Source organism: Cygnus olor, chromosome 26 (assembly GCF_009769625.2).
Source record: "Cygnus olor isolate bCygOlo1 chromosome 26, bCygOlo1.pri.v2, whole genome shotgun sequence".
In the NCBI taxonomy this organism is placed as follows: Eukaryota; Metazoa; Chordata; class Aves; order Anseriformes; family Anatidae; genus Cygnus; species Cygnus olor.
In genome coordinates, this window is record NC_049194.1 from 1,830,251 (window position 1) to 1,854,212 (window position 23,962).

General features: G+C 48.6%; 1 protein-coding gene across 3 annotated transcripts in view; it reads left to right on the forward strand.

The window, feature by feature from the left end:
* The window catches only part of ELL (elongation factor for RNA polymerase II), a 52,624-nt gene that overhangs the window by 16,506 nt on the left and 12,156 nt on the right, over positions 1-23,962 (forward strand). For all 3 annotated transcript variants that reach the window (XM_040537582.1, XM_040537583.1, XM_040537584.1), the window contains exons 2-7: positions 7,992-8,039; positions 12,989-13,110; positions 13,437-13,600; positions 16,262-16,515; positions 19,541-19,665; positions 22,832-22,928. In XM_040537582.1, coding sequence (XP_040393516.1) covers positions 7,992-8,039; positions 12,989-13,110; positions 13,437-13,600; positions 16,262-16,515; positions 19,541-19,665; positions 22,832-22,928 — 810 coding nt within the window. The remainder of the gene's footprint in view (positions 1-7,991; positions 8,040-12,988; positions 13,111-13,436; positions 13,601-16,261; positions 16,516-19,540; positions 19,666-22,831; positions 22,929-23,962) is intronic.

The following is a 23,962-nucleotide window of genomic DNA, read 5'->3' on the forward strand; positions in this document are numbered from 1 at the left end:
CTGCGCCTGCCCATCCCCAGGGCTTGTTCTCCACTCGCAGTCTCTGCAGTAACCTCTCCCCTCTCTGGAGACAGGTGGGTTCGGCTCTCCGGGGCTCTCTGCGTGGCCCAGGTCCTTTGTCTGGAAAAACAAAGCTCGCATTTTCTTTGGAGACAGACCATTGCATCTTAATTGTCCATTTAGGGTTTACTTAAGAGTGCTTTTCTGGATGGCTTGCGTTGACTCCCTGCCTTTGTTCCCGTGTAGCTGCTTGCTGAGCTGGAACAAGTCATTCAGGAAAGTTTTCCGCCGGCTCTCGCAGCCGTTTCAGCGGCCAGATCACGGATGTGTGCACACCTATTACAGAACAGCTCCGTATCGCTGCTTTTGGGAGGCGCTTCCCAGGTCGCCGCTCTTGCATCGCCGTGGAAATTCAGGAGCGAGGACTTGGGGACGCAGGCGGCCCTGTGGGCGTTGGGGTCTCCTTGGCCGGCTCCTCTGCGGCCAAACGAGGTCGCCTGCTTTCCAGTGGCCGCGGTAAACGTGGTACAAGAGCTTTGCTTGTGTTTCTCTAAGCAATTGGGCCTCTTAAATTGTCTTCCTGAAAGGCATCGCCTGGATTGCGCACGTGTGTGGCTCTTCCTCCTAGCGGAACACAACCGCCCCTCGTGCCAGCCGAGCCTCTGGGCTTCGTGATCACGAGCGGCGTGTGGTTCGTCCCGAGGGCTGGGGAGTTGGAGCCTCCTTACCAAAGCCACCTTTCACGGTGTTTGCTGGCTGGTGTTAAAGGTGATCGGGGTATTGCGTCTCGTGCCACGGGGCCCTGGTCTCTCGGAGTTGAAAAGCTGCTTTCTGTGAATACGGGATCAGCAAAAACACCCTTCGGTCCTGCACTAGGAAGCAAGGATTCGCTTGAAGCACGCCTGGAAAGATTGACTGGAAGTTACCAAGCTGAAACAAGAGATTTTTCACTGGGCTCGGGCATAAAATTGATAAAGTTCAACTCCCCTACGTGTAAAGCCGGGCTGAGTGGTGTTAGAGCCGTTCACCGGTGCTGCGGAGGGATTCGGGGACGAGTCCCACGGAGGAGCTTCGTGCCCCGGGGAGGTGACGGGGAGGGCAGGCAGGACACGGGAAGGCGGGCGGCAGTCGAGGCAGCACACCGAGCTTTGCCCGTGCCACCTCGTTTCCCTTCAGAGCAAGCTCCCTTGCATCTGGTTTGGAGCTGCGGTGCAGCCAGGGAACGTGCGGAGGGTTTTTGCCTCGTCCTTACCTGCAGCCTGGTGAAGCGGGGTTGGCTTGCTTCGGTTTAAGTCCCCAAAAAACTGCTGCGGTTAAGGGCCACGTCCCCAGCCACGCTGCGTTTTGTTCAGCGAGATCTTTGTAACCTGGATTAGATGAGATCAGGGGATCCAGGCGTGCGTGAGAGCAGCCTCCATGGCCAGCTCAGCTCTCGTGCCTGTGGGGTGACATCTTGATGACAGAGGAGTTTAATTGCTTTCTGCTCTGCTGATCCAAGCTATTGTCCATGTAGGGACTGACTCTCTGCTTTACGTTGCAGGCACAAAGCGTTTCGATTAGGCTACAGATTTTTAACTTAATCATGGGTCTTGCTCACCAAACTTTCTGTATGTCAGGTGGGCTGGCGTATCCCGTGGTCAGGCAGCGCAGTGATGTCCGATGTGCTAAGGACGCTTCCTTACCAAGTTTCCACGACCACTGCAAGTCATAACCACCACTTAATACAACTCCGTTTCTGTCTTATAGGGGCACTTGTGGCTCTTGAGCCTGAAAAAAAGGGAAAACTAGGGAAAACTACTGAGGAAGTGACATTTGTGCTGTACTAGCTCACTTAAATTACGCAATTATAGCAGAGGAAGCCAGTCTGTATTTTGCAGCCTAGCAATTAAAACTTTAAAACGTACGGCTTAGCGTTTTGACTGACATAAAAGATCTTTATCGGGCTGCTGCTGCTTGTACTGCGCCATGCTAGGATTTGTAGGCGCTGTAATACTGCAGTGATAATCTGCATCCATTAATGATTTTAGGAAAATCATCGCTTGCAATATACGTGACACAGTTCATGGGGCGATGGGTAAGTCTCTGACTCCTAAACCTTCACCAAAAGCACCTTTTTTTTGATTATTTTTATTAAAAACTCAAGTGTTCGCCCCCAGCACTTCTGTTTCACATTGGAGAGGGGAGGAAGGAGCAGGAGAGCAGGGAGCCGTGCCCAGCAGACATACTTCCATCGTTGGACAACCCTTCCCTCCCCAAAGTAATGAATGGGGTAATCTTGGGAAGGAGAGGAGCGAGCAGATGCTGACGTTGGGTGATTTTGGGGGGTGCTCCCCGAGGAGCAGGGACCTCGCCTCCCAGCACCCGTCGGTGCTGCACCACTCCTGCACGAAGGCTGCTGGGGCACGGTGGGGTTTGCATCTCCGGAAGGACCAGGGGGACCCCGAGACCTCCAGGAGCATCTCCAGAAGGAGCAGGGGGACCCCGAGACCTCCAGGAGCATCCCCGTTGGCACAGCAGCCGCGTTGGCACAGCAGCCGGTGACACCCCTCTGAAGTTTAACTCCTGCTGCGGTAGCTTTGGATTTACATAGGATTTCCAAGACTTTCCCAGAGAACATGGTATTTGAATAGTAAAACCAGCAGCTTGTCTCCAAGGCGTGTGTAGCATAAAAAGGTCTGGGAGGCTTTGTAGTTTAGGTCAAAAAAATTATATGGGATGTGTAATTTTCAAGTCTCGGTAGACTTGATCCCATCTGCAGCCTGCGAGCGTCCTCGGCTTCAAACGAGATCATCGGGAGGCCTCAATTGCAGGGGGAAGGTGCGTTGCAGGGAGAGACAGTATTTTAATTCTGTAAGTAATAGATGGGACATAAAAAAGAATATTCAGGAGGCTTTTTTTTTTTACTGCTGTGCTTCTGGTAGGAGGTAAATAGAAGCCTTAGAAAGTGGAATGTCTTGGGAGAAGCCTTTTGTCTCCGCGGCGTCTCCCGGGACGGCTCTGGTAATTGAGCACCGGTAAACTCTGCGCACGCACAGGCGCTTGAAGTTGTTGTGGCTATATTCAAAGGTATTTATTTCCACGGGGATTTCTATATCTTGCCACTTCTAATGAACTTTGGGGCTCTGCGGTGTCTCCTGCGAGTCTGTCGCACCGAGGCACCGGGTAGATCTGCTTCGGTTCTGGTCTCTTACGTCTCAAAGTCTGCGCGATGTATTCCAAACAAGTGAGTGGCAATCTGAATTGCTGAGTTGTGCTCAGGTCTGCAGAGCGCGTTCTACGTCAACTAGTAACCAGAGAATTAGAGGAACTTGGAGGTTGGGGCATGAGCTAGTCTGAAATGCAGGAGTTTTTTTCCTTCTCATTTTTGTCGCTGGCTTTTCAGGTGCAAGCTGCGGCTGCAACCGCACGCGACCGGCTACGTGTGTCGCTTGAAAATGCCCGGTTGATGCCCAGCTTTCTGTGTATTTACCGGTATTCTTGCTACTAATTTCAAATGTTTGCAAGGAGCTTTAAATACTGCAAAGAATCCCCTTGTTCCAACACAAATAGGGGCAAGCTTTCATTTCCTCTGTTTGCTGGGCGTTTGTGACTCTCCAGCATCCCAGGCAATAGACAAACACCGGCACTAAGTATAGGCAAATTTTTTCCATATAACGCTGCCTCCAGTACAAATTCCAGTAAATGCACAACCGACCTTCTCGACACAAAGTTTTCCTTAATTACGTGCGTTTCCCTGAAGAAACGGGGAGGTTTCCAGCTGGTTGCTTGACCTGAGCACGGCGGATGGCCAGCCCGCCTTCCCTGTGCCCCGAGCCGCTCTGGGATTTCTGTAGGGCCACGAACAGTTCCCAAAATCGTGGGGTGGATTGTAAAGCCCTACTTTTCTGTGCCTGGGTGGGAACTGCCCATCCAGCTTTTCCCCTTGGCGTGTTTAAAGCCTCATGGCAGCTTTGTCTGAGCATGCCCTATAAAGCACTCTGTTAGTTCTACATGCAATTTTTGCGGGGTTAATTGACATTTCCTAGTTCTTTCTTCCTTCCTCATGCTTCCACGAGTCGGATCTGGAGTACTGCACTGCGAGGAGTTGCTAGCGTGTTGAATTTACGGGCTTTTACCAATCTGAGTTAGGGCTTGCTAGCTCTCCTCGCTAGAGGATGACGAGCAGAACAACGTGCTAATGAAAGACAAATGTTGGGGGGGAGCTTTGGGGTTGAGCGTTCATTTTTTTGGTTTAATCTCGTGACTTCTGAAAACTCGGTAGCTGGAGGACTCGGTGGGGTTGGATTCCTGCTGGCAGCTGGGAGCAGGGCGCTGGTGTTCGCAGGCTTGCTGCTTTGCAGGACACAGCGGGCGCTCAGCAGGGCACTGCGCTGGGTACAGGAGCACCCAAGCACTCTTTCCAGGTAGCAAACAGGTGAATTTATATAGGATAAAAAGGTTCCTTGTCAGCCAACATCACCGGGATTTGTTCAGGCTCCCTTTGAAGGGCTGCTACGAGCGGACGTATCGCAGCGAGCTCCCAGGCAGCCGCGTGCTCGACGGGCTCGTTGCAGCAACTCGGGGGGAGCACGTGTCTGCGAGCAGGATTTACTCCGTCGCTCAGCAAGCCTTCTGCTTTCTGCTGAGTACCGTTGCTGTTATCTCCAGGACAGCAATCGTTTCAGTGCGGGTAGACGTCGGCGAGGTACGGCCACGCGGTCGCAGTTCGGCTGTTCCCGGAGAGGTTTCGGTGTGGGTAAGGCTGGTGCAGGAAGGACTCGGCAGCTTGGGAAAGCACGAGGCTGCGTTTCCTCTTACGGTAAGATGGGAGGAAGCTTGGTGCATTCCTTGTTTATTAAAGACCCCTTGCAGGAGCTTGCAGGCAGCGAGGACACGGTGAGGATTTGCTCACCTCCCCGTTAGGAAGCCTTTTGCTGAAACAACAGCGAGCGCAGAGCAGAGGCACAACTCCCGCTCCTAGCTGTGCTTCGCGGGGCTCGGATCGCTCTCGGTGCACGCGTGGCATGGGAAGGTGCTGGTCTTGCTCAGCAGACACTTCTTCTCCGCTCCCATGCATCCCAGCAGCCATGCTCGGTCGCTCCTGGACCTCCTGAAGCGGAGAACTGGACCCCCTGGACCCCCCTGGACCTCCCTAGATCCCCCTGAACCCCCTGCTGGAGCTGCGGGGGAGCACATCTGGTGCCTGGTGAGCGGCTTCGGGGCCGGGGCCGATGTCTCTTGCTCAGAGCAGTCACCTCGCCTCCGTCCTGATCCTGCTCAGCAGCCGGTGGCTATTCTTAGGTGCCTGGGGAGCCTCACGGAGGAATAAAGCCTGTGCAGGTGGCCGGGTTGCTCAGGTGGATTTCTCTGCCTTGTTTTGCCTCCTAACTGAGATTTCTCCAGGGTCCTTGGCTTACCGAAGATGTGCTGAGCCCCGTGAGCTGGTGAACGCTGGGGCTGAGCAGCTGCTGGTGTGCGTTGAAGGGAGAACAGAAATACGGAGAGAGCGTGCCCTCCCCGAGAGAGGATGGTGCCATGACTTTTAGGAGGCTGTAACGAGGGAGTTGGCTGCTTTGCATCACCGAAGAACCGGGCAACTCTTCAGAAGGTGGTGGAGGGATTTGGGAACGGCGGCAGAAGCCCCTTGACGGTGGTATTGGTCTGCAGGAGAACATTTGGGAAAGCTGAGCCAACGGAGTTGCAGATCTGAATTGAAATACGCTTTCAGTTTGGTTCAGCGTGATTCATCTGTTTGCTTTTGTTCAGGGTGAAGGTGTCCACGGAAAAATTCAGGGAGTTCTGTTAGAAGAAATTAAAATCACATCCTTAATTAGGGTGGGGTGCGTGCGTTTGCTTTCGCCCTGGGTGCCCTGCAGGAGGGGGCTGCGTGCGCGCGGGAGCGCCGGCCCCGCCGGCCCCGCTGCGACACCGCAGAGCCCCTGGGCACCCAGGGTGCAGGAGGATGAAGTGCTGGGTTTCAGGAGGTCAGCAAAGCAAAGCTGAAGTTTTCCATCGAGCACGAGCGCTCGTTTTTAAGTTTGAGATCGCACATTTCATTTCAAAGCGTTTAGCATGTAGATGAGGGGATTTATAAGTTCTGTAATTAAAGCTTGTCCTGATTTGCGGAGCATGCTTGTGTATTCTTACTGCCTCGTCATCCTACTGCTGTGCTGTGTGTTACCTTTCTAGTCCACTTAAGTAATTTTCCAGAATGAATCGCAGGACTTCACGAAGCCCTAACGAGCTGTACAAGATCCCTACTCGGATTTTTTCTTTCGATCCAGATTTTTTTAATGTTTCGCATGCTCGTTTGCTCGAGTGTGCTCGTATGGATTTCTGGACGCCCTGCGCAGCACACGCTGACACCGGGAACAAAAAGCTGGCCAGCCTGTCCATGAACAGTGCGCTGTGGTATGCGGTGTCGTGGCACTCAAGGAATTCAGTGATCTCTGTACGAAGAGCAAGAAGTTGTTTATTGGGTCTTTATAAAGGTTGCTCCGTGCCTGTAAAGCTGCCTTTGCAGCGCGAGGCGAGTGCTGTCAGCTCCGAGCACATTCCCCCTTGGCTCGCTGGCAGAAGCATCCCGTAAGGATTCAGGGGGTGATGTGGATCTCTTCGCTTGCAGGGGATGGGCTCTTAAAAGGCTCCGGAGGCTTTGTCTTAGCGTGAGCTCATTCATTTGTGGGAGAAGCATTTTTCTTGCTAGGGGATTTTTTTTTTTTTCTTTTTGGTTAACGTCGACGTGTTGTGGCTTAGATTCTTCGCTCCTGGGCTCAGAGCATTGGGGAAGGTTTTACGAGAGCTGATAAATGTAATGGGCTTTCAGGCTGTTAACTCCTGTGCTGCTAAACGTGGGTGCCTGCTTCTGCCGTCCGAAGGTCGGGGGATCCTGCGTGGCACCGGGACGGCGCCGGAGATTTGGGAGCTGCCGCCGCTGACTGCAGAATGGGCAGCTCCCTTTGAGCTCATGAACCTTTCCCTAGTGTCTTTTTCCATGAAAAGGTGTCTCTGATACACGTGGCAACGTGTTCACTTCTAAAAGACATGGCAAGCAACTGGGAAAGCCTTCTGTCTTTGGGGGGCTTCTCCGCAGGATCCCCAGGGGTGTGCTTTTCTGCCCCGGGGGGCATGGCCCCAGCCCGCAGGAGGGTTTCGTTCAGCATCTCCTGGGATATTCCCGGGGCTTAGGAAATAAAACCAACACAGCCCCGATTCTCCTGAAATTTAAGGGAGGGGGAAAAAAAAAAGAAATCTTGGTGTGACTTGGATCACGTGCGTTCCTTCTTTCCCTGTAGCTGAAACCTCAAATAAGAGCCAGGGTTGGAAAACCCTTGTGAAATCACAGCACAACGGTGCAGAAAGACCAAAATCCTGAACTAAATCCTGAACTCAGGGGTGTTTCTCTGTCTCGAGCACATTTAAGGGGTTTTAAAGCTAACTGGGGTATGATTTTGTGAAGTGCAGGCAAATTCTCATGGAGGAAGAGGCTGATTGTTGAAACGGGCAGCGCAGCAGCAGAGTTTTGCAATGAAGTCGCGGTTTGCTTTCCCATCGAACTGCCAGCTTTCTCTTGGAAAAAATGTGCTTGGTGCGTTCTCACAGCGAGCACTGTCAGAAGTTTTCCCCTCAAATATCCACTGTTCAGCTCAAAACTTACATAAGCACTGAAGACACACATGTCATCTGTTCCCTGCCTGAAAAGTGGTGCAGGGTTCGGGAGGGAGCCCAGTGTAGACGCTCTCGGTATCGTCTCAGAGCTTTTCCTCTTCTTGAAGTCTGGCTTTCAAGAGTGAAGCCTAACCAGTAGTGACATTGCACTTTTATCCCTTTTCTAGGTACAAATCAATAATTCAGGAGTTTTCTCTTGGAGTTCTGTCCATCTCTGAACCTCGTTCCTTTAAAAAAAAAAAAAAAAAAAGTAGTTGAAAAATGAAGCTGCCTATTGTTTTGCAGGGAATGTCTGAGCTTTAGACTTCTCTAATTATTTTTTTTTCCTTTATTTGTTTTTGTAGGATTCTGTGACCTCAAAACCAGTAATCCAGTTTCAAGGAAGCCAAGGGGTAAGTTTGTGTATGGGTTGCCTTGGGAAGTGCTTTACTGGCTTGTTTATTGAATTAATCCGAGCACGGTCTTTGTTCTGTACGTCTGTCCTGCTTCAGTCCAAAGAGCGATGCTCTGACTTCCGAAAGAGAGATGTGAAGCTCCAACGTGGTCCAGGAGGAAGGAATTGTTCCCATTCCCCTGACCACGTGGGCTCTATAAGAACTTTTCCCCCTCTTTGTTTTCTCAGCTTGCTAAATTCATAGCTCTGCAAAGTGCCGCTGGTGGGGAAATTCGGTTTTATAGGGCCGTCCCGGTGGGCAGGACAAGGAGGCTGCAAGCCCGCTGATGGTAATGGGGCGGTGGGTGCAGCCATCCCTGGAAACCTCACCTGTGTCCCAGGGAAACTCCTCGCCAAGCCTGGCAAACGTGGCGTGAGGCTTTGGGCACAAATTACTGGCAGCGGTGATGCTCAGAGGCCGCTGCGAATGTCCCGAGGCTTTATTTAACGCGTGCTTCTGAGCAACCAGCCGTTTCTGTGAGTACCTCAAGTTTTTTATATTTAGGAGTTTTATTTCTTTAACTTCTGCTCTGATGACTGAGCTCCTCCGGGGTATTTATAGAAGCCTGAAGCCGTCTGTCATGCCGGTTACTGACAACGGTGGGATTTGATTGGTAGTTTTTCTCGTAACGCAATGCTTCGGTGAGCTTTAAAAACGTCGCTTAGATAGCGTTTAGACACCAAAAGGTGAGTGTTCATTTAGGTACTGTGCATGAGGAAGGAGAATGCAGTGTTTTCAAGAATCTGAACTCAGCTGTAAATAACCCTGTAATTTTTTTGGGGTGGCACAGCAGAACTTTGAAAAGTACTTGAGTTAAACAGGCAGTGAGGTCAGGCACGGGGCTTGCCCGTGTTTTCCCTCGTGGTGTTAGTCTCCCTAGGTCCATAGCAAAACGTAGCAGGAAAGACGCGATTATTATCAACTAAGAAAAGTACAGACCTTTTTGTCCTGAGAAATAAAGAAAGGAACAATTTCCGGTATTTTTTTTTTCCCTCTGATTACAATTAAAGTCCCCAGAAAGCTCAGCATGAAAGTTCCGATAGCAGTCGGCGGCTGAAGCTGGGTAAAATTGGAAGCGAGCGACAAAACTGGCATGGCTGCGTGATTTATTGTCGGTAGGTGAGCAAACAGCTTTGCCGGGAATAAAGAAGCTAAAGGACAGCAGCGCCTCGCCTCCCCTTTGCACTGTGCCTTGGAAGGATCTAACTTTTCCTGTAGAGCTGCGTAAGTGCTAGAAATGCCTCTTCTTGTACTTAATCTTCGTCCTCAGAGGAGATGCAAACAGTGGCACAATTAATCAGAACAACTTAACGCTCCGCTGCCCTCAGCTGCTGAGCTCCTCGTTTGACATGGTGTGATATTAGGGGTGCTGGGAGCACTTCTGGGCTTTTCCAGGTGAAGTATAAGAAAAAACAGTTTTTTAAAAAAATGCAATTCCCTATCTAAAAAAGAAAAAAACTGCAGTCGGGGCTGGCGGAGGAGCAGAGCGGCGCGGCTGGAGGGAGATGTTGGAGCTGACCTCCGCCTGCCTCCCGCTCAGCTGCGTAATTAATTGCACTGTCGAGTAAAGGCCAAAGGTAGGGCTTTGAAGAAAGCGAGACCCAGCTCAATTGGGGCAGATAGAAAGAGCTCTTTGTCCTTTTATTATTATTTTTACGGGGGATGACAAGAAGCTGGCAGCTGTGTAACCATCTGGTTTTAAGTGCAGCGCTCGTGTATGTCAAGACTGCACCCTGCTTTAAGGAATTAACAGCAGGGCTTTAAATATTTTCCAGTGAGCTTTCTACCAATCGGACTGAAAAGACAGTTCCAGTAACTTAATGAGTTCTGAAATTCAGATGATCACATTAAAACGCTTTTGCTTAGCTGTTTATTTCTGCAGTGCATTTCTCCCACTATGCTTTAATTCCCCGGTGTGTTGCCTTCCCCTTTGGCTTCCTAATAAATGTTATGGAGAGGATTTCAGATTAACTTTTGGGGCTTGTAGATTTTATACCTAGCACGGATGTCAGAGCATGACTTAAGGCAGCATCCAGTGACACGAGACTGTAGCAGGGAGACTTTTCTGCGTAAGTACCCTTCGCACAAGGACAAACTCCCGGGTATTTGGTGTTCAAGGGGAAGTAGGATGTAAAATAAGAGTACGTGGCAAGCTGCTGCTTCCTTACTTTGGTTCTCCAGAAGCATCCTCAGCTGCTGGATCTCATTATTGTGGAGCTTTTAAATTACCGTGTCCGCGTCTCCCTCACCTGCTCCCAGCGCTGCCGTGTAACGAACGCTGTCAGGGATGCTCCCAGCTCCCTAACGCATGGACATGAGCTCCCGTGTTCAGTGCTGTCATTGAACAGCGGAGGGAATTGGCTGAGAGTGAAACCCGGGAGCAGGCGAGGCGGCAGCTCCACCGGCCAGGTGCTGAAGGAGGATGTTGGTGGGTTCACCCCGAATTTCCCAGCTGTGGTGGGGTGAGACCTCCTGAACAGATCCTGGTCTGCATCAGAGCTCCCAGGGCTCCACAAACGGTGGTCGGTGAAGGATCTTTGCCTTGGGAAGCGTTCCTTTATGGCAGCGCCGGTCTTTTTTAATCACTTTTTTGGTGCGCTTCTGTAACGATCAGAACTTCGATGGGAGTCAGTGGTCATGATTAGCGGCATGCCTTGAGCATGAAGGCAGGACCGGCTGGGTACTCCTTAGGAGCAGCACCTGCTTGTTGCACTTTTTCATCACAAATCGGGTTTTCTTTGATGATTTTATACTTCTGTACGGAGTCCTGAGCGTTCTGCGTGTTTCAACGTGCACGTAAATGAGATTTTCAGAGCTCAGGTAGCAAAGCATTGTAAGCGGGGGTAGCTGGAGTGCGTGACTTGCTGTTTTGTTAAAGCAGGTAGAGGATTACAGAAGAGGTTGGGGCAAATTTGCAGGTGCTTACTGGGGGACAGCTGCGACCGGGAGGAGGAGGAGGAGAACTGAACTGGGGAGAAAAGAAACCTTCAGGTGCCGAGTTAGTACGGCTTTCTTAAAAACGCCTCCTGGGTACGGAGCCTTTGAACTGTACGCGATTGGAAAATATTACCTTGCCCCTGTTTCTGGGGATGAACTTCTGCTGGTATAAATAGAGGAAGGTGAAATTACCATTCAGAGTGAGCTGTACACAGATGAATATTACTTGAAAGAAGAAACATAAGTCACATCTGTACCGAGCTATTTTTAAGTGTCTATGGTTACTGGTGTAAGACTGCACCAAAATTAGGGCTCCCTCCGAGCAGTTACCATGCTGATTTTGGTGGCTTGAAACCTTCTGTTTCAGCTAAAAATAATTCCTAGATAACGGCCGGTTTGCATGTGCTACACTTTTCAGTACTGGCACAGGCAACGTTTAACGTTCATGTGGCTCTTGCTTCTGTCTCGTTTTACGTCCTTCGGAGAAGCTGCCTGTGTAAACTGCAGAAACGCTGCAAAAACGCCGGAATTGGAGCTTGCCGAGCAGCCATTTTTTACAGTGGTGAATCAGGAGCTGGAAGTCATCCCCTGTAACGTATCCGAATGGCGCATTCACACATCTTCCAGGCTTTACAAACCTGCCGTGTCCAGCACAGCTTGCTCATCCCCACCGGGGATTAAGGCTGGAGTTTGGCAGACCCCTTGTGCTCAGCACCTTGCCCTGCTCACCATAAATTAGCCAGTGGTGAACGACGCTGCCCGTAGGACACCCAGAACTGCTCTTCACCTAACCATGAACTTGTGCGGGCTCTCAGCTCTCCTGGGAAGTTTAAGGGGGTTTATCCCTTCCCCACGGGTCAGGGAAGAGGGTGCTGGGGTGAAGCCGTGCCGGAGAGGCGCTGCCCCGTGCAGAGGGCGAGCGGAAGGGCTGCTGCCGCCCAGCCCGCTGTGGGTCTCACGAGCCTTTCTTGCCAGTTCCAGGATCATCCATCCACTTTATTAAAGTGGCACGGATGCAGCCGGTTTCCAGGCTGCTGTAGATGGCTGAGGTTGAAGGGAAACCACCCAGAAACCCTCCTATGCCCGCAGCCATAGGAGGTTGCCACCAGTGGGTTTGCGAGGCGTGCGTGTTTCGGGCATACACGTGGCAGGCTGGGTAAATACGACCGTGTGCGGTGGAGCGTAGCCTAAAAGACGTTGAAGCCAGTGTTTCCTCTGCCTTGTTCTCTGGAAGCCATTTTAATCATCAAATATTGATGTGATGAGCTCCGATGCCACGATTTATGTCGGACCTCGAATGCAGAAGGGAAGGGGGAAAAAAAAGAAACCGCTTTCAAAACTGAATGTCTGGGGGGAGACAAACAATGCGGGTTGCTGTGGAGTTGTCTGCGGGGCACACTTAATGCTTGATTAAATATTGAGTTTAGCAGCAGCGTCACACACTACCGTGAGCCCTGAAATCTCGTTACGGAATTATAATCTCTTAAAAAAGAATAAGCGTGCTATCTAGCGACCTGGCTTGTGCTATGTTTAGTGCTGGATCACCGAGGCTAAAGAAACAAGTCTCAAATGCTTTGAATTGAACATAAACAGTGGTAGCGAGCCTGTTTTAAGCCTGAATCAATAGAATTGGGTCAGATTGCGAGAACAAGATCATTGTGTGCCTTTGGAAGGCAGCGAGCCACCAGCTCATACCTTTGGTCTGTTACAGACTCTTGCCTTTTTTTTTTTTTTTTAAACTGATCTTCATCTACGTCCCTCTTTTACCTTTTTGGCACTTTAGTTTTGCTGACTTGAATCTTCGTTGTAGCTTTTTTTCAGCTTGCTCTTCATGCTCTCTTATGCAGTAATCCATATGCTTTACTCGTAGTGGGTTCCAAAATGTCTCAAAACATAGTGACTGCTAAAAAATCAGATTTTGTTTCAGTGTGGGCTACCCAAGTAAACGATATTTTTCTCCCTCCCAACAGCACATCGCAATTCCGAGGCCTGATCGCCCCGCGGAAGCGCGGAATTTCACGTTTTATCTTTCCAATATCGGCAAGGACAGCCCGCAGGGCAGTTTTGACTGCATCCAGCAGTATGTGTCTAGGTGAGTGATGCAGCAAAAATAATCCAGCCATTTCTATCTTACCTTCTGTAGAGTTGTTTTCTCTATCAAACTTCAACAAAACTTAAGTAGTGCTATTTCTTTTTAGAAATAGAATGCATTTTCTTTTTAGAACTTCTTTCTTTGTAATCTGTTTGCTTGTGTATGCATTTGGGTAAGCAGGCACCCACAGAAGAACCTGTTTACCTCTCAGCACCTTTCCGTACCTTCCTATTATTCAGATAACACAACCTCAGCGACTCACTGGTGACAGAAACGTGCCCGTTCGCAGTGCTGGGAGTACCTTTTCCATTGCCTTTCTCTTGCAGCAACGGCAATATCCACTTGGATTGCCTGGGAAGCATACAGGATAAGATCACCGTGTGTGCTACTGACGATTCCTACCAGAAGGCAAGGCAAAGCATGGCACAGGCAGAGGAGGAGACTCGCAGCCGGAGCGCTATAGTCATTAAACCTGGGGGGAGATACGTAGGTAAGCGGCAGCGTGATGTGAGCGGCTGTCTTCACCTCCTGAAGTTGTGCTGACGTTCGCTTTGCTGTGAACGACTTGACCATGAAAGCCCTCAGCAAGTATCTGGTAGCTCCTCACGGGTGTCTGATTCACTGTGGTGCTAGCCTCCTTGCATTGTGACTTCTTTGTGGCTTCCATCTTCCCTCTGGAACTTGTGTGGTGCTGGTTGTGTGGCCTCTGAGGATTGCCTGGGCACAGTCTCATCACTCTGGCATAGCTCATATTTGTCATGCGGTGATGCTGGGAGCACCCTGATGCTTTAAAGTGTCTGCGCTCCTAACGAAGTCAGCTAAAACATCCTGCTGTTGTCACACAGCTGCTGTGTGCCTGCGCTTGAGGCCATTACACGCAGCATCTAGGGTGCAGATAGCAGTGCACTTGTGTTCATCAGCAAAGATTAAAGTGGAGCTGCTGACAGTAGCCTTGAACAAACCGTCTCATTGTCACAGTGAAAGGAGAACTCTTTGGACAGGAAATAAAAATGTGACAGTGAGCTCTAGAAGGAGCCTGCTGAGACCTAGCTTAACCTCAGTCTGGTCACAAACTCGGGGCATAAATATTAACCAGAAAGCGGAGTTCAGTTCTTGGAGCCAGCTGTTTTTTCATGTGATCTGTAGCCAGTCTCTTCTCAGAGGGTGTCTGTGATGAGGATGGTGAGTTGCAAAATGTAGAACTGCCCCTGACTCGTCGTTTTATCAGCCAAGTACTCAAAACTGAGAAATAAGATAGCAATCAGGAAGGAAATGCATTGATTTCCTGTAGACGAGAAGATTTCGTTTAGCTTGTATTTGAGAACTTTACTGTAAGTGGACCAAGTTGGTAGGCTCGTGAGGCAGATTCTCAGGGCAAATTGCTTCCCCGAAAGATGCAGCAAAACTTGTCATTTAAAAATACTCTCACTTAAACGTTTCCCTCTCTGACATGGAGGTACAGCCATGGAAAAAGCACTGGAGGGAGGCACGTGCTGCTTGTGCAAGATGTCAGTGTTTAAGGTGGGAGGAAAGCAGTAGAGATGTGAACTAACACTTGAATATATGCGTAGATAGGTGATAGGGATGTAGGGGGGAGCGTGCTTATACATGCGAAGTATGTGTGTGTATACATTTCTCTCTCTGTATGGGTATAAATATTTTAAGTGACTTAGTGTTCTGGCTTTGCTTAGCTTTTTCTTCCCCTATCAGTGCCCATTTTGGCTCCAGGCCCAAGTGGAAATGTCACAATGTGTTTTTGCTGTTCACGACCTGGCAGGAGTTAGGGCAGTTCTAGAAAGCTTACGAGTCTTCTCGTGTCCCATTGCTGGAAATGACGTCCGGCCAGCCTCTGAATTTTGGGATGTTTGATGTGTGATTTGTTGTTTTTCTCCCTCGTCTTAACTCAGCCCCGCTGACGACGGGTCGCACTGCCTTGCATCAGCGTGGTACATAATAAAAAGCCAGGAAATGGGGACTCAGTTATGCAATCTACATTTCAGTAAAATAAACACTGCAGACAATCACCAGTATCTTCAGATGACTCAGTTGAAAACATTGCTTCCTAGCAGTGGAGAATTGCCACGCTGAAATAAACCTCCAACATTTTTGCAGTAAATGCTGGACGTTGTTTGTCCACTGTCAAACAACGTTGTTTGTTCAGTCGTGAACCGAAGTGGCTGCTAATTGCATCTCCATGTTTTAGACCTTGGGACCTGTAGGGTTTTTTTTTTTCATTTGCTCTTGTCATCTTTGGTAGCAGGAAGCTGGCTTTGTGACCTGTTTCTGGGTTCAAAATAGCACAGTTCTTTGATTTGGGCCCTAGTCAGTGATGTGGGACTCGGGTGAGGATTCTAGCTGAAGTTGTTTTTTAATAGGAATGGGAAAAATGAATTCCTGTATAATGCTGTAAGAAACCGAGAAACACACTTGGGATGGAGCTGAGGAAGTTGGCTCCGAGGGCTTGAGATGAACATGGGAGGCAGCTTTCTGTCCTCAAGTGCACACAAATAAACGTAGCTGGAAGGCGAAGCAGTTACTGCTACGAAGTAGAAGGGGTTATTCTATGAAAGCAGGCAGCACGCTAACGAGTAGGCGAACGTGTCAGGGTTGGACCCCCTTCGTGTTTGGCGGGGGGAAGGGAGGTGGACCCAGCCCCATAAAGTTCCCATTGTTCTGAAAGCAGAAACATCTGCTGGAGCAGCGTTTTTGCTGAGATCAGCAGCAGGGAGCCGCTCGTTGACCACTTCGGATCTTTCCACTCCATATTTCGACTCTCCTACATAATAATGCCGAATTTTCTCCTCGTAGGGAGGAAAAAAAATGGTTAGATTAACCGTGGGGATATGTGCACTTGGGATAAGTGAAAAGCTAGCAAACAAAGAGGGCTTTATGTAAGCTTGTGGCCCGTAATACACAGGTTTCCAGAGCTTGGTGTTGCTGTTTACTTGTTGTGAGCCTGCCATGAATCATAAAACTCACGGGACAGTCGTTCCAGCGGCACGTTGGAACGGATGGGGTGTGCTGGTTGTGTTTGTCCTTCGTTGTCATCTTCTGGCACTCGAGCTCGTGTAATGAACTCCATATCCGCATTGACGACCCACCGGCCTTTGCAAGGTGACTGCTGCAGTTCACTGTTCTCATCTCATTTTAGGCAAAAAGGTTCAGGTGCGTAAACCTGCACCAGGAGCTTCCGATGCTGTTCCCTCCAGGAAGCGCCCAACGCCAGTCAACCTTGCCAGTGCAATAAAGAGAGGCAATAGTGCGATTTCTCAGAGACCCTTCAAAGATAGGGTTGTGCACTTACTGGCACTAAAGCCTTATAAGAAACCTGAACTTATTCTCAGATTGCAGAAGGATGGACTTTCTCAGCAGGACAAGGATTTGCTGGACAACCTTCTGCAACAGGTTTGTACCCTGACGAAGGCAACAATTTAGGTGAAGGAAAACGTCCCCTCAGAAGGGAGTCGATTCTGTATGAGTCTGAACGTAACCTGTGTATCTCAAAGCTGCAGCTTAACGTTTCTTTGAAGGCCGTGTCCGACAGGGGTTCACAATTCACATGATTTAGGTAGCAGAAGCCCCACGTGTGTACGCTGCGTGGTAGGTGTGTACAAGCAAGCTGTATGATTTCCGTTCACCGGATCGATCGCTTACGGGGAACCAACCCAAAGTTGGTTGTGGGGAGAACTACCTAATGGAGGATCTAAGAGTTATTTAAATTATTATAACCTGTAAATCTACTCCATACATCTGGATTAACGTGAACATAAAGGAACGTGTGTTAATACATGCAACGTTTCCTACGCGAAGGAAAAACGTGTCCCTCTCCACTAAGCTTTACGTCTTTGTATTGCTGGAACCCCGTGCCTTCCTGCTGGAAGAGTTACTGGTGAGGTGTGAAGATCATGCAGCTTCTTGCCAACCATATTATTTGTATGTCAAGTGTGAAAGCTGTCTCCTGGCTGAATCAGTCCTTAACGCTTTGAGTCACGTTCAAGGTGCCATTTTAGGACTTGCAGTAAATACCTTCATTGCTCTCACAGTGCAAAACGCATCGTGGATATTTATTTAAATGCTGCAGCTGCCCTCTTCTGTATTGGATTCTTAATTTTTACTCTTTCCCATAGCTGAAAAGAACGAGACAGAGCAAGGAGTTGGTTTGCCCAAGGGCACAGGGCAGGTCACACTGAAAATGGAGTTAGTGCTGGCACAGCTCGCTCCTTCCCTAGATTTTAATCCCGTAGCCCTTAATTTTCCAGCAGAGCTAGAATTCCTTTGCACACCCTTTCGATTACTACGAATATGTTTAATAATGGAAATCCCGTTTCTGGTAATCATCTTTTATCGATGCTCTCCTGACCCCCTAGCAGGCGAGGGGTGCGCTTGGCAGTGTTGGCCTGATCGGGCTAACTGCTGGTTTTGCTGGGAATGCATTGCTTGTCAATTCCTCTCCTTCCAGGGCTCCCATCCACAGGCAGACACGGATAAACTTCAAAAAAAAATTACAGGCTGCGTTAAAGCTACATGTCTAAATATGTCTAGGTGTGGGTTTCATTGTGCTCTCGCATCTCTCGGAGGACTCCGTGTTCCTGCTGGCCTTTTTGCCTCATTTTGCAAGGTTTCTATTTTTGGGGAAGCTTGGGGTGGAGCCTGCCGAGTCCAGCCCCAGGAAAAACAGGGAGGTGGCAGCTCCCAGCCTCCGTGCAGAGCTCCCAGCCTCCGAGCAGCGTGCCTCCCGCTGCACAACAGGGCAGAGCACGACCCGACTTTGCTTTCGTCTCTTGGGCACGTTTCCTGGGCTATCTGAATGTAAAACCCAGCTCAAATTCTTCTTGTGTTTTGGCTCAGGATTTTGGAAAGCTGACAGAACTGAAAGGAAAAACAGTGTTCGTCATGTAAACTGATAACCGGGCTTTTTATTTTTTTGCTTATCAGCAGCGCTTTGCTCTATTCAGTTTTCCAGCTTTTTGCTTTTAAATTTGTAGATTTATAATATTAGGGCAAAGCCTCCCTAAAGCAAAAGCAGGATTAACGACGTCTTTGCTTAATTCAAGATTTTCCACTACTTCACTTGCTTTTCCGAGGTTCTCATTGCTGCGTGGATAATAGAAACTCACAAACAAACCGTCTCCTGAACAGAGCGAGCGATGGAGAACGTTAATCCTTCAGCAGATGTGCTGTTTTATCTCCCCTGGCTGAATAAAAGCACCTGCCAGTCTCAAGTGCAATACAGTGGTCAAACCGAGGGGCCAGAGCTGGGAATTGGAGACACTGGCTTGTTTTTTTAGCCAGTGGGTCAGCCTGCCTGTGGCCTTACTGCTTGGCACCTCTGCCTCCCTGTCCCTTTTCCCATAAATGAATTTAAGGCATTTAAGGCATTTTCTTTCTAGCCTTAGTGCTCCGTGCTCACCTAAGAAGGGTTGACTAAGTACAGCATCCATGAAAATGTCGTTGCTAGACGTACTGGGGCTTTTTGCTTTGTGCTAGCATTGGGTTTTTCAGACACGTAACCAGCAGCAAGAGGTTAGATTTTCTGCCAAGCTGTGGAAAGACTGATTAAAGTGGGATAACTCCTAGCAAGCTGTTTCCATTCTAACACAACTCTGCCGCTTCCAGCAGTGTTTCCTATCCGTGTAGGCACCGTGCAGAGTCTTGTGGGGAAAAGGCACACGATAGAATTGGATAAAATGTCAAAGAGCTGCTTGTACGAGTGTTCTGCAGCTGCACCGCAGGACTTAGGTGCTACGATTTACTGTAAAACCCTGGGTTATAAGCCGATAATTCCAGGTTTTGTTGTTGTTTCCCTAAAGTAGTCCTCAGAAAAGTTCTCCCCCGTAACATCGAGCAGGTGATCCTGACACACGCAGCTGTACAACGTAATCCACAAGCTCCCTAACGCGTTACATCCGCAATGCATTCTCTGCACCACTCCTCAAGAAACTAGCTGCCTGCCTCCTGCTTTACTGGCTCGCTAGTGAGAAATTACCTTCTGGCAGCTGTTAACCGAGCTATCGCCACCAGAGTTCCTCTATCAGCTGATAAACCACACTGTTTGAGCTGTCGGACAGTTGTGAGGAGTGAACTGCCTCTTCCCCCTAGGGTTTATTTCCAAGTGTTGCCCTAAACTGATGCTGTGCTGTTCCAAACTACCCAGGCTGAATAATCTGCTTAGATCCAACTTGTTCCTCAGTAAACTTCATGTGTTTTTGGAAACTCATAATGAACTATTGTACTGACAAGGCAAAAGAAAAGCATAGTTTGATTAAATAACCTAAAAAATTTGGAAATGAACTATATAGTACCTACTTGTTCCCTGACACCACTAACTACCACTAAGTCTGCCGAGATTTTGCCTGTATCTCAGATCTCTTTGTTGTAACAAGTGAAAAAAGTTAAATCCTGATGGTTCTGCAAATTACTTTTGTTTCAGGTGGCAAATTTGAGTGCCAAGGACAGCACTTTCACACTGAAAGATTGCGTATACAAAGAAGTGCAGAAGGACTGGCCTGGCTACTCTGAGGGAGACCAGCAGCTGCTGAAGAGGATACTTGTTCGGTAATTATTCCACCTTCTCTCTAATATCTGCAGCTTGAAAATGCTGGGTTGCTATAAATCAGGGTGACTGAAGTCAGTAGAGCTACAGTAAGTTGAGCGTTTGGATTATTTTAACATCCAGTAAATCTGTTTGTCAGGCAGTCACCTGCAGAAGTTGGCTAAACTGGAGAGTAAGTGGATGCAATCTTCAGATCGTAGGCTGTAATTTAATGGTAATTTAAGTCATTATGCTAAAAGCTCCAGAAAAACCTGGATGGGGGAAAAAGCTGTTAGAGTTAAACCTTAACGGTGGTGTAAAATCCTGGGAGAGGAAAGGATTAAGACAAACGTGTCCAGTGCAGCTCTCCGTTGCAGCTCTCCTTTCCTTGTTCCATATCTCCTTGTGCAAGGCTTCCTGTGCAGACTGCTGTGTTTGTTCAGGACAGCAAGAGAAAGTACCCTGCAGCCGCGTCCTCCCGCCGTCTCGCCCCGCTGCTTCTGTGCTCTGTTCCTGCGGACATCCCCAGTACCTTTGAGCTGTTTTCTTCGAGATTTCGCTTAATTTCTGTAGTGTTAATTGGATGTTTCACTGTGCTTTTCTCCACGTTGGAAATTCTTTTACTATCAGTCACAGAGGCTGCAAGATTGAGGTTTGATTGCAGGGAGTGATGCATGAACGTGGCTGAAAAAGCATGAGGCAGTTCTTTAAGTCCCCTAAAACATGTGATGGTTGTCCTCCTGCCCATAAAATGTATTCTGTCCAAGAGCTGCACACCCTACCTGTTTTCATCTTCCTGAAAATGGCCCTTAGCAGAGTTAGTTCAGATGATAATTCTGTCTCGTTGGTTGTTAAAGATTTTTTTCTTAGATGAAGCCTGAAAACTTGGAAGCTTTTGGCTGACAGGCAGCAGGGAAAGAGGACGCATCCCCTAGATTCCTGAGGAATTCTGCCCTGAGTGTTTATATGTGCCTAGCTGGATTTTCGGTGTGTTTATACTGACTGGAGTTTGTAATGCAGATAGAAATTTTACCTGGCGTGTTTTTGAGACATAATCTTAACCAAAAGTGCAATAAAATAAGTAGAGCATGCTCCGTTTGAACGGTTTCCATGATTTGGAAGCACAATTGGCTGGGAGATGAGACTTTGTTAAACCAACAGAATCGTGCACTTAAAGTGCTTTGGCATGCTAAAAAAAAAAAAAATCAAGCTGATTTAAATGGCCTTGATGTTAAATTATAATTAAATGGAAAAATTCAAGTGCCATGCAATCTTTATGGCTTTCAAAAAAAGGTTAATTTCTCCCTGTAGAAGGCAATGTTTACTGCTTTTTCTAGAATTGTGGCATTCAGTTATGCGAAGGTCTAAAAATAGACCTTGGAAAGGATGTATTCAACTGTACAAACAAAGACCCGCGCAGCCAGCGCAGGTAATGAGGCTACAAAATGGAAAAAACATGTCGGGCTGAAGACAGGAGAAAAACATTCACAAAAAGGGCACAGGCTCCAGACGTGGGGCTTTACGCAGCTTGCTGTGGCAGTCTGCGTGGTTGCCTAGATTCATCCCATTGTTTGATGTCCTCTCGGTTTCCACGTCCACTTGCTGGTTCAGTGGCTGCAATAATTAACACATCTGAAAACCCTAAAAGCACGTCTACCAAGGCTTGTGTTGGACCGGCTCCTTCTTCTCGTGTTGTTTGTTTTCCATCCTTTCACCATTGTAGTGAAGTGTTTTTCCGCTGCTACAAGAGCCGCTGAATTGAAAGGAGTTGTCTTTCACTCACTTTTTTTTTTTTAAATCCATAATTAACATGTTAGGAGATGTTCAGGATTACTCAGTCCAGTCAGGAGGCATCCAGAAAGCCGCTTGGCCGTGGTGTTTATGGAATTTCACTGGTCCCCTTCCTGTTTTCACAGTTCCCGAGCACTTTCCTTGAGTTGATCCCTGGCTGTTGGGATCGTTCTAAATAAAATTTAAACAAAACAGCAACTTCAGCCAGAAGGGCAGCGGAACTGCAGGCATCTCAGTGTCGGTGCTGTACGGCTGAGGGTTCGAGCTGAGGTTAAAAGTGTATAGTTTGGGACTCTATCTCTGAAATAATCTCCCCAGTGCTTGAAAAATGGGTGCTTTAAAGCTGATTGCAGCCTCTTGTGGAAGAATTTAGACGTTGGTTATTTAGGCTGTACAGCTGGGGACAAAGTGGCTGCGGAGTTAGTTTATTAAAACCTTTAACTCTGAATTTTTTTCTGCTTGATGGCTACAACCTGATGCAACAGTGTTTTTTTTCTGGGTGATATATGGGCTCTCTGGTTCATGTCAGAAGAGTGGGGCAAAGCTGGCTCGCTACAAAACTTGACTCTGAGCTGTAGAGCACCCCTTGGGCGGTGGGGAGTGCGGACACCCACCATGAATGTGAATTAACACACTTACGTGATTAGAATGAATTGCATTGTGCTTTTTTTTTTTTTTTCTCCAAGAGGTCTCTATTGTTTGTCAGATACCGCAAATACAGACCAGAGCAGCGCTATTTTGCATGATGCGACTTGAAAGTATTATTATGAAGCCCGAAATGTAAATCCTAGAGGACCAATAACGCAGTAACGGTTCCTGTTATAATCCTGCTCTTCCTGAGCCCAGAGGGGCTTGCTTGTGAGAGAAGACTGTTGTGCCTGTGAAATGTTGTTTTAGTGGTGCTAGGAGCAGGAGAACTTACTCCTGAGCATCTGAACTTGAGTTTCAGCCCCTTTTGAGTGTGTTTGCCTTCTGAATTGGTCTTGAGAAGTGAATTTTACCTGGGTGAGCCGAAAACTCGGCTGAAATCAGTTGAAATAGTCTTGCTTATTGAGCTGTATTTGAAGCAGTGGCCAGAATGTATATCCCAAAAAAAGTTTGAAGTTCAGTGCCAGTCTTTACTAATGTGTATGGGTCATTTTCCTAAGGTAGATACTCATTTGTTGTAACGTGTCACCATGTCAAGAGAGGGAGGCAAAACTGCCAGAAAACAAGATCCTTCCTCAGCAGGGGAAGGAGCTCCTGTCCCGCAGCTGAGGCTGCCTCTCCCCCTGCCCCAGCTCCTGCGGTGTCAGTTCACGGCGTTACCCCCATTTGCAGAGAACTGCAGAAATCATGGGAAGCAAGACAGAAGCAAGCAGGCGCAGGATTTGAACAACCCCACGTTCTGTTTTTCAGGAAACTCTGTCAGCCACAGAACAGCAGTGGCTTTCAAGGAGAAGCGCCTTCCCTGAGCCCACCCAAGGACAACGTGAACTCCAGCTCTCCTCCTCAGGTGGGTGATGCCTCTCTCTCTCCCCAAGGATGCTCGGTCTGGGTAGCAGAGAATCAGGAACTGGGATCTGCTGCTGACAGACCTGGGTCCAGGCCGAGCTGTTCAGCCTGTCTGTGTGCTAACCACCTGCTGCTGGAGGCTGTTAGGTCAGGAGCATTTGGGTTTTGTTTTTTCCCCTTAAGTTAGAGCCTAATTCTAGGTTTCCTCAGCATCTGTTCCTCCTCTGGATGTGGTTCGGTGATGGACTACAGGGAGGCCCTCAGACAGTCTGCTCTTAGCTTTAGTTTGAAGGGCTAAATTTTTTAAAAGTGCCTACATACCTCTTGGAATTCCAGGGGGAACGCGAGCTTGTGTTTTGCTCATTACTAATAATTGACTGGAACGAAGCAGTAATAAGCAGCTCCCAAACACGGTTGAGTTATTAAAAACCTTGACCTTTTGCAACCTAATTGCCATGACAGATCGGGAGCACGTTGGTCTGCTCTGTGATTTGTTGAGAAGCCAGCGCAGGGAGCTGTGAGAAGTACAGAAGAAGCCGGTTTTCCATGATGATGAACTTTGAAGGAGCTCTGTTTGCTTGTGTGTTGGGCAGAGCCTGTCCCCACTCTGTCTCGGTGTCTCTTAGTGCTGACTTTCCTTGCTAGCACCATGAAATGCCGGCTTCCCTTCTCTGCTGTGGGTCAGCCCAGACAAGTTGAGTATTTATTCTCCTCCTGCCAGTGGAATGTGTAATGCCTGCTTGTCTGGACAGACGCACCGAGGATTAGTGGCAAAGAATATTAGCAGGTAAGGAAATTATGTGCTTTCTGGCAGCGAGAGGGAAGCAATTCGCCATAGAGAACAAGAACTGCGCGACTTGTTTGCCAGGTAGCTAATTCCAAATCCTCTCTTGTTCTGCTGTGGGCATGTTCCTGGTGAATAAAGAATGGTCCCCTTCCTTCGAGTGAGCTTGGAGAGACACAGTGCTCTTAAGAGGCTGGGCATGTGTTTCGCTTAGCCTGGTTCTGCGGAAATTTAGGTTGAAAGGTCACCTC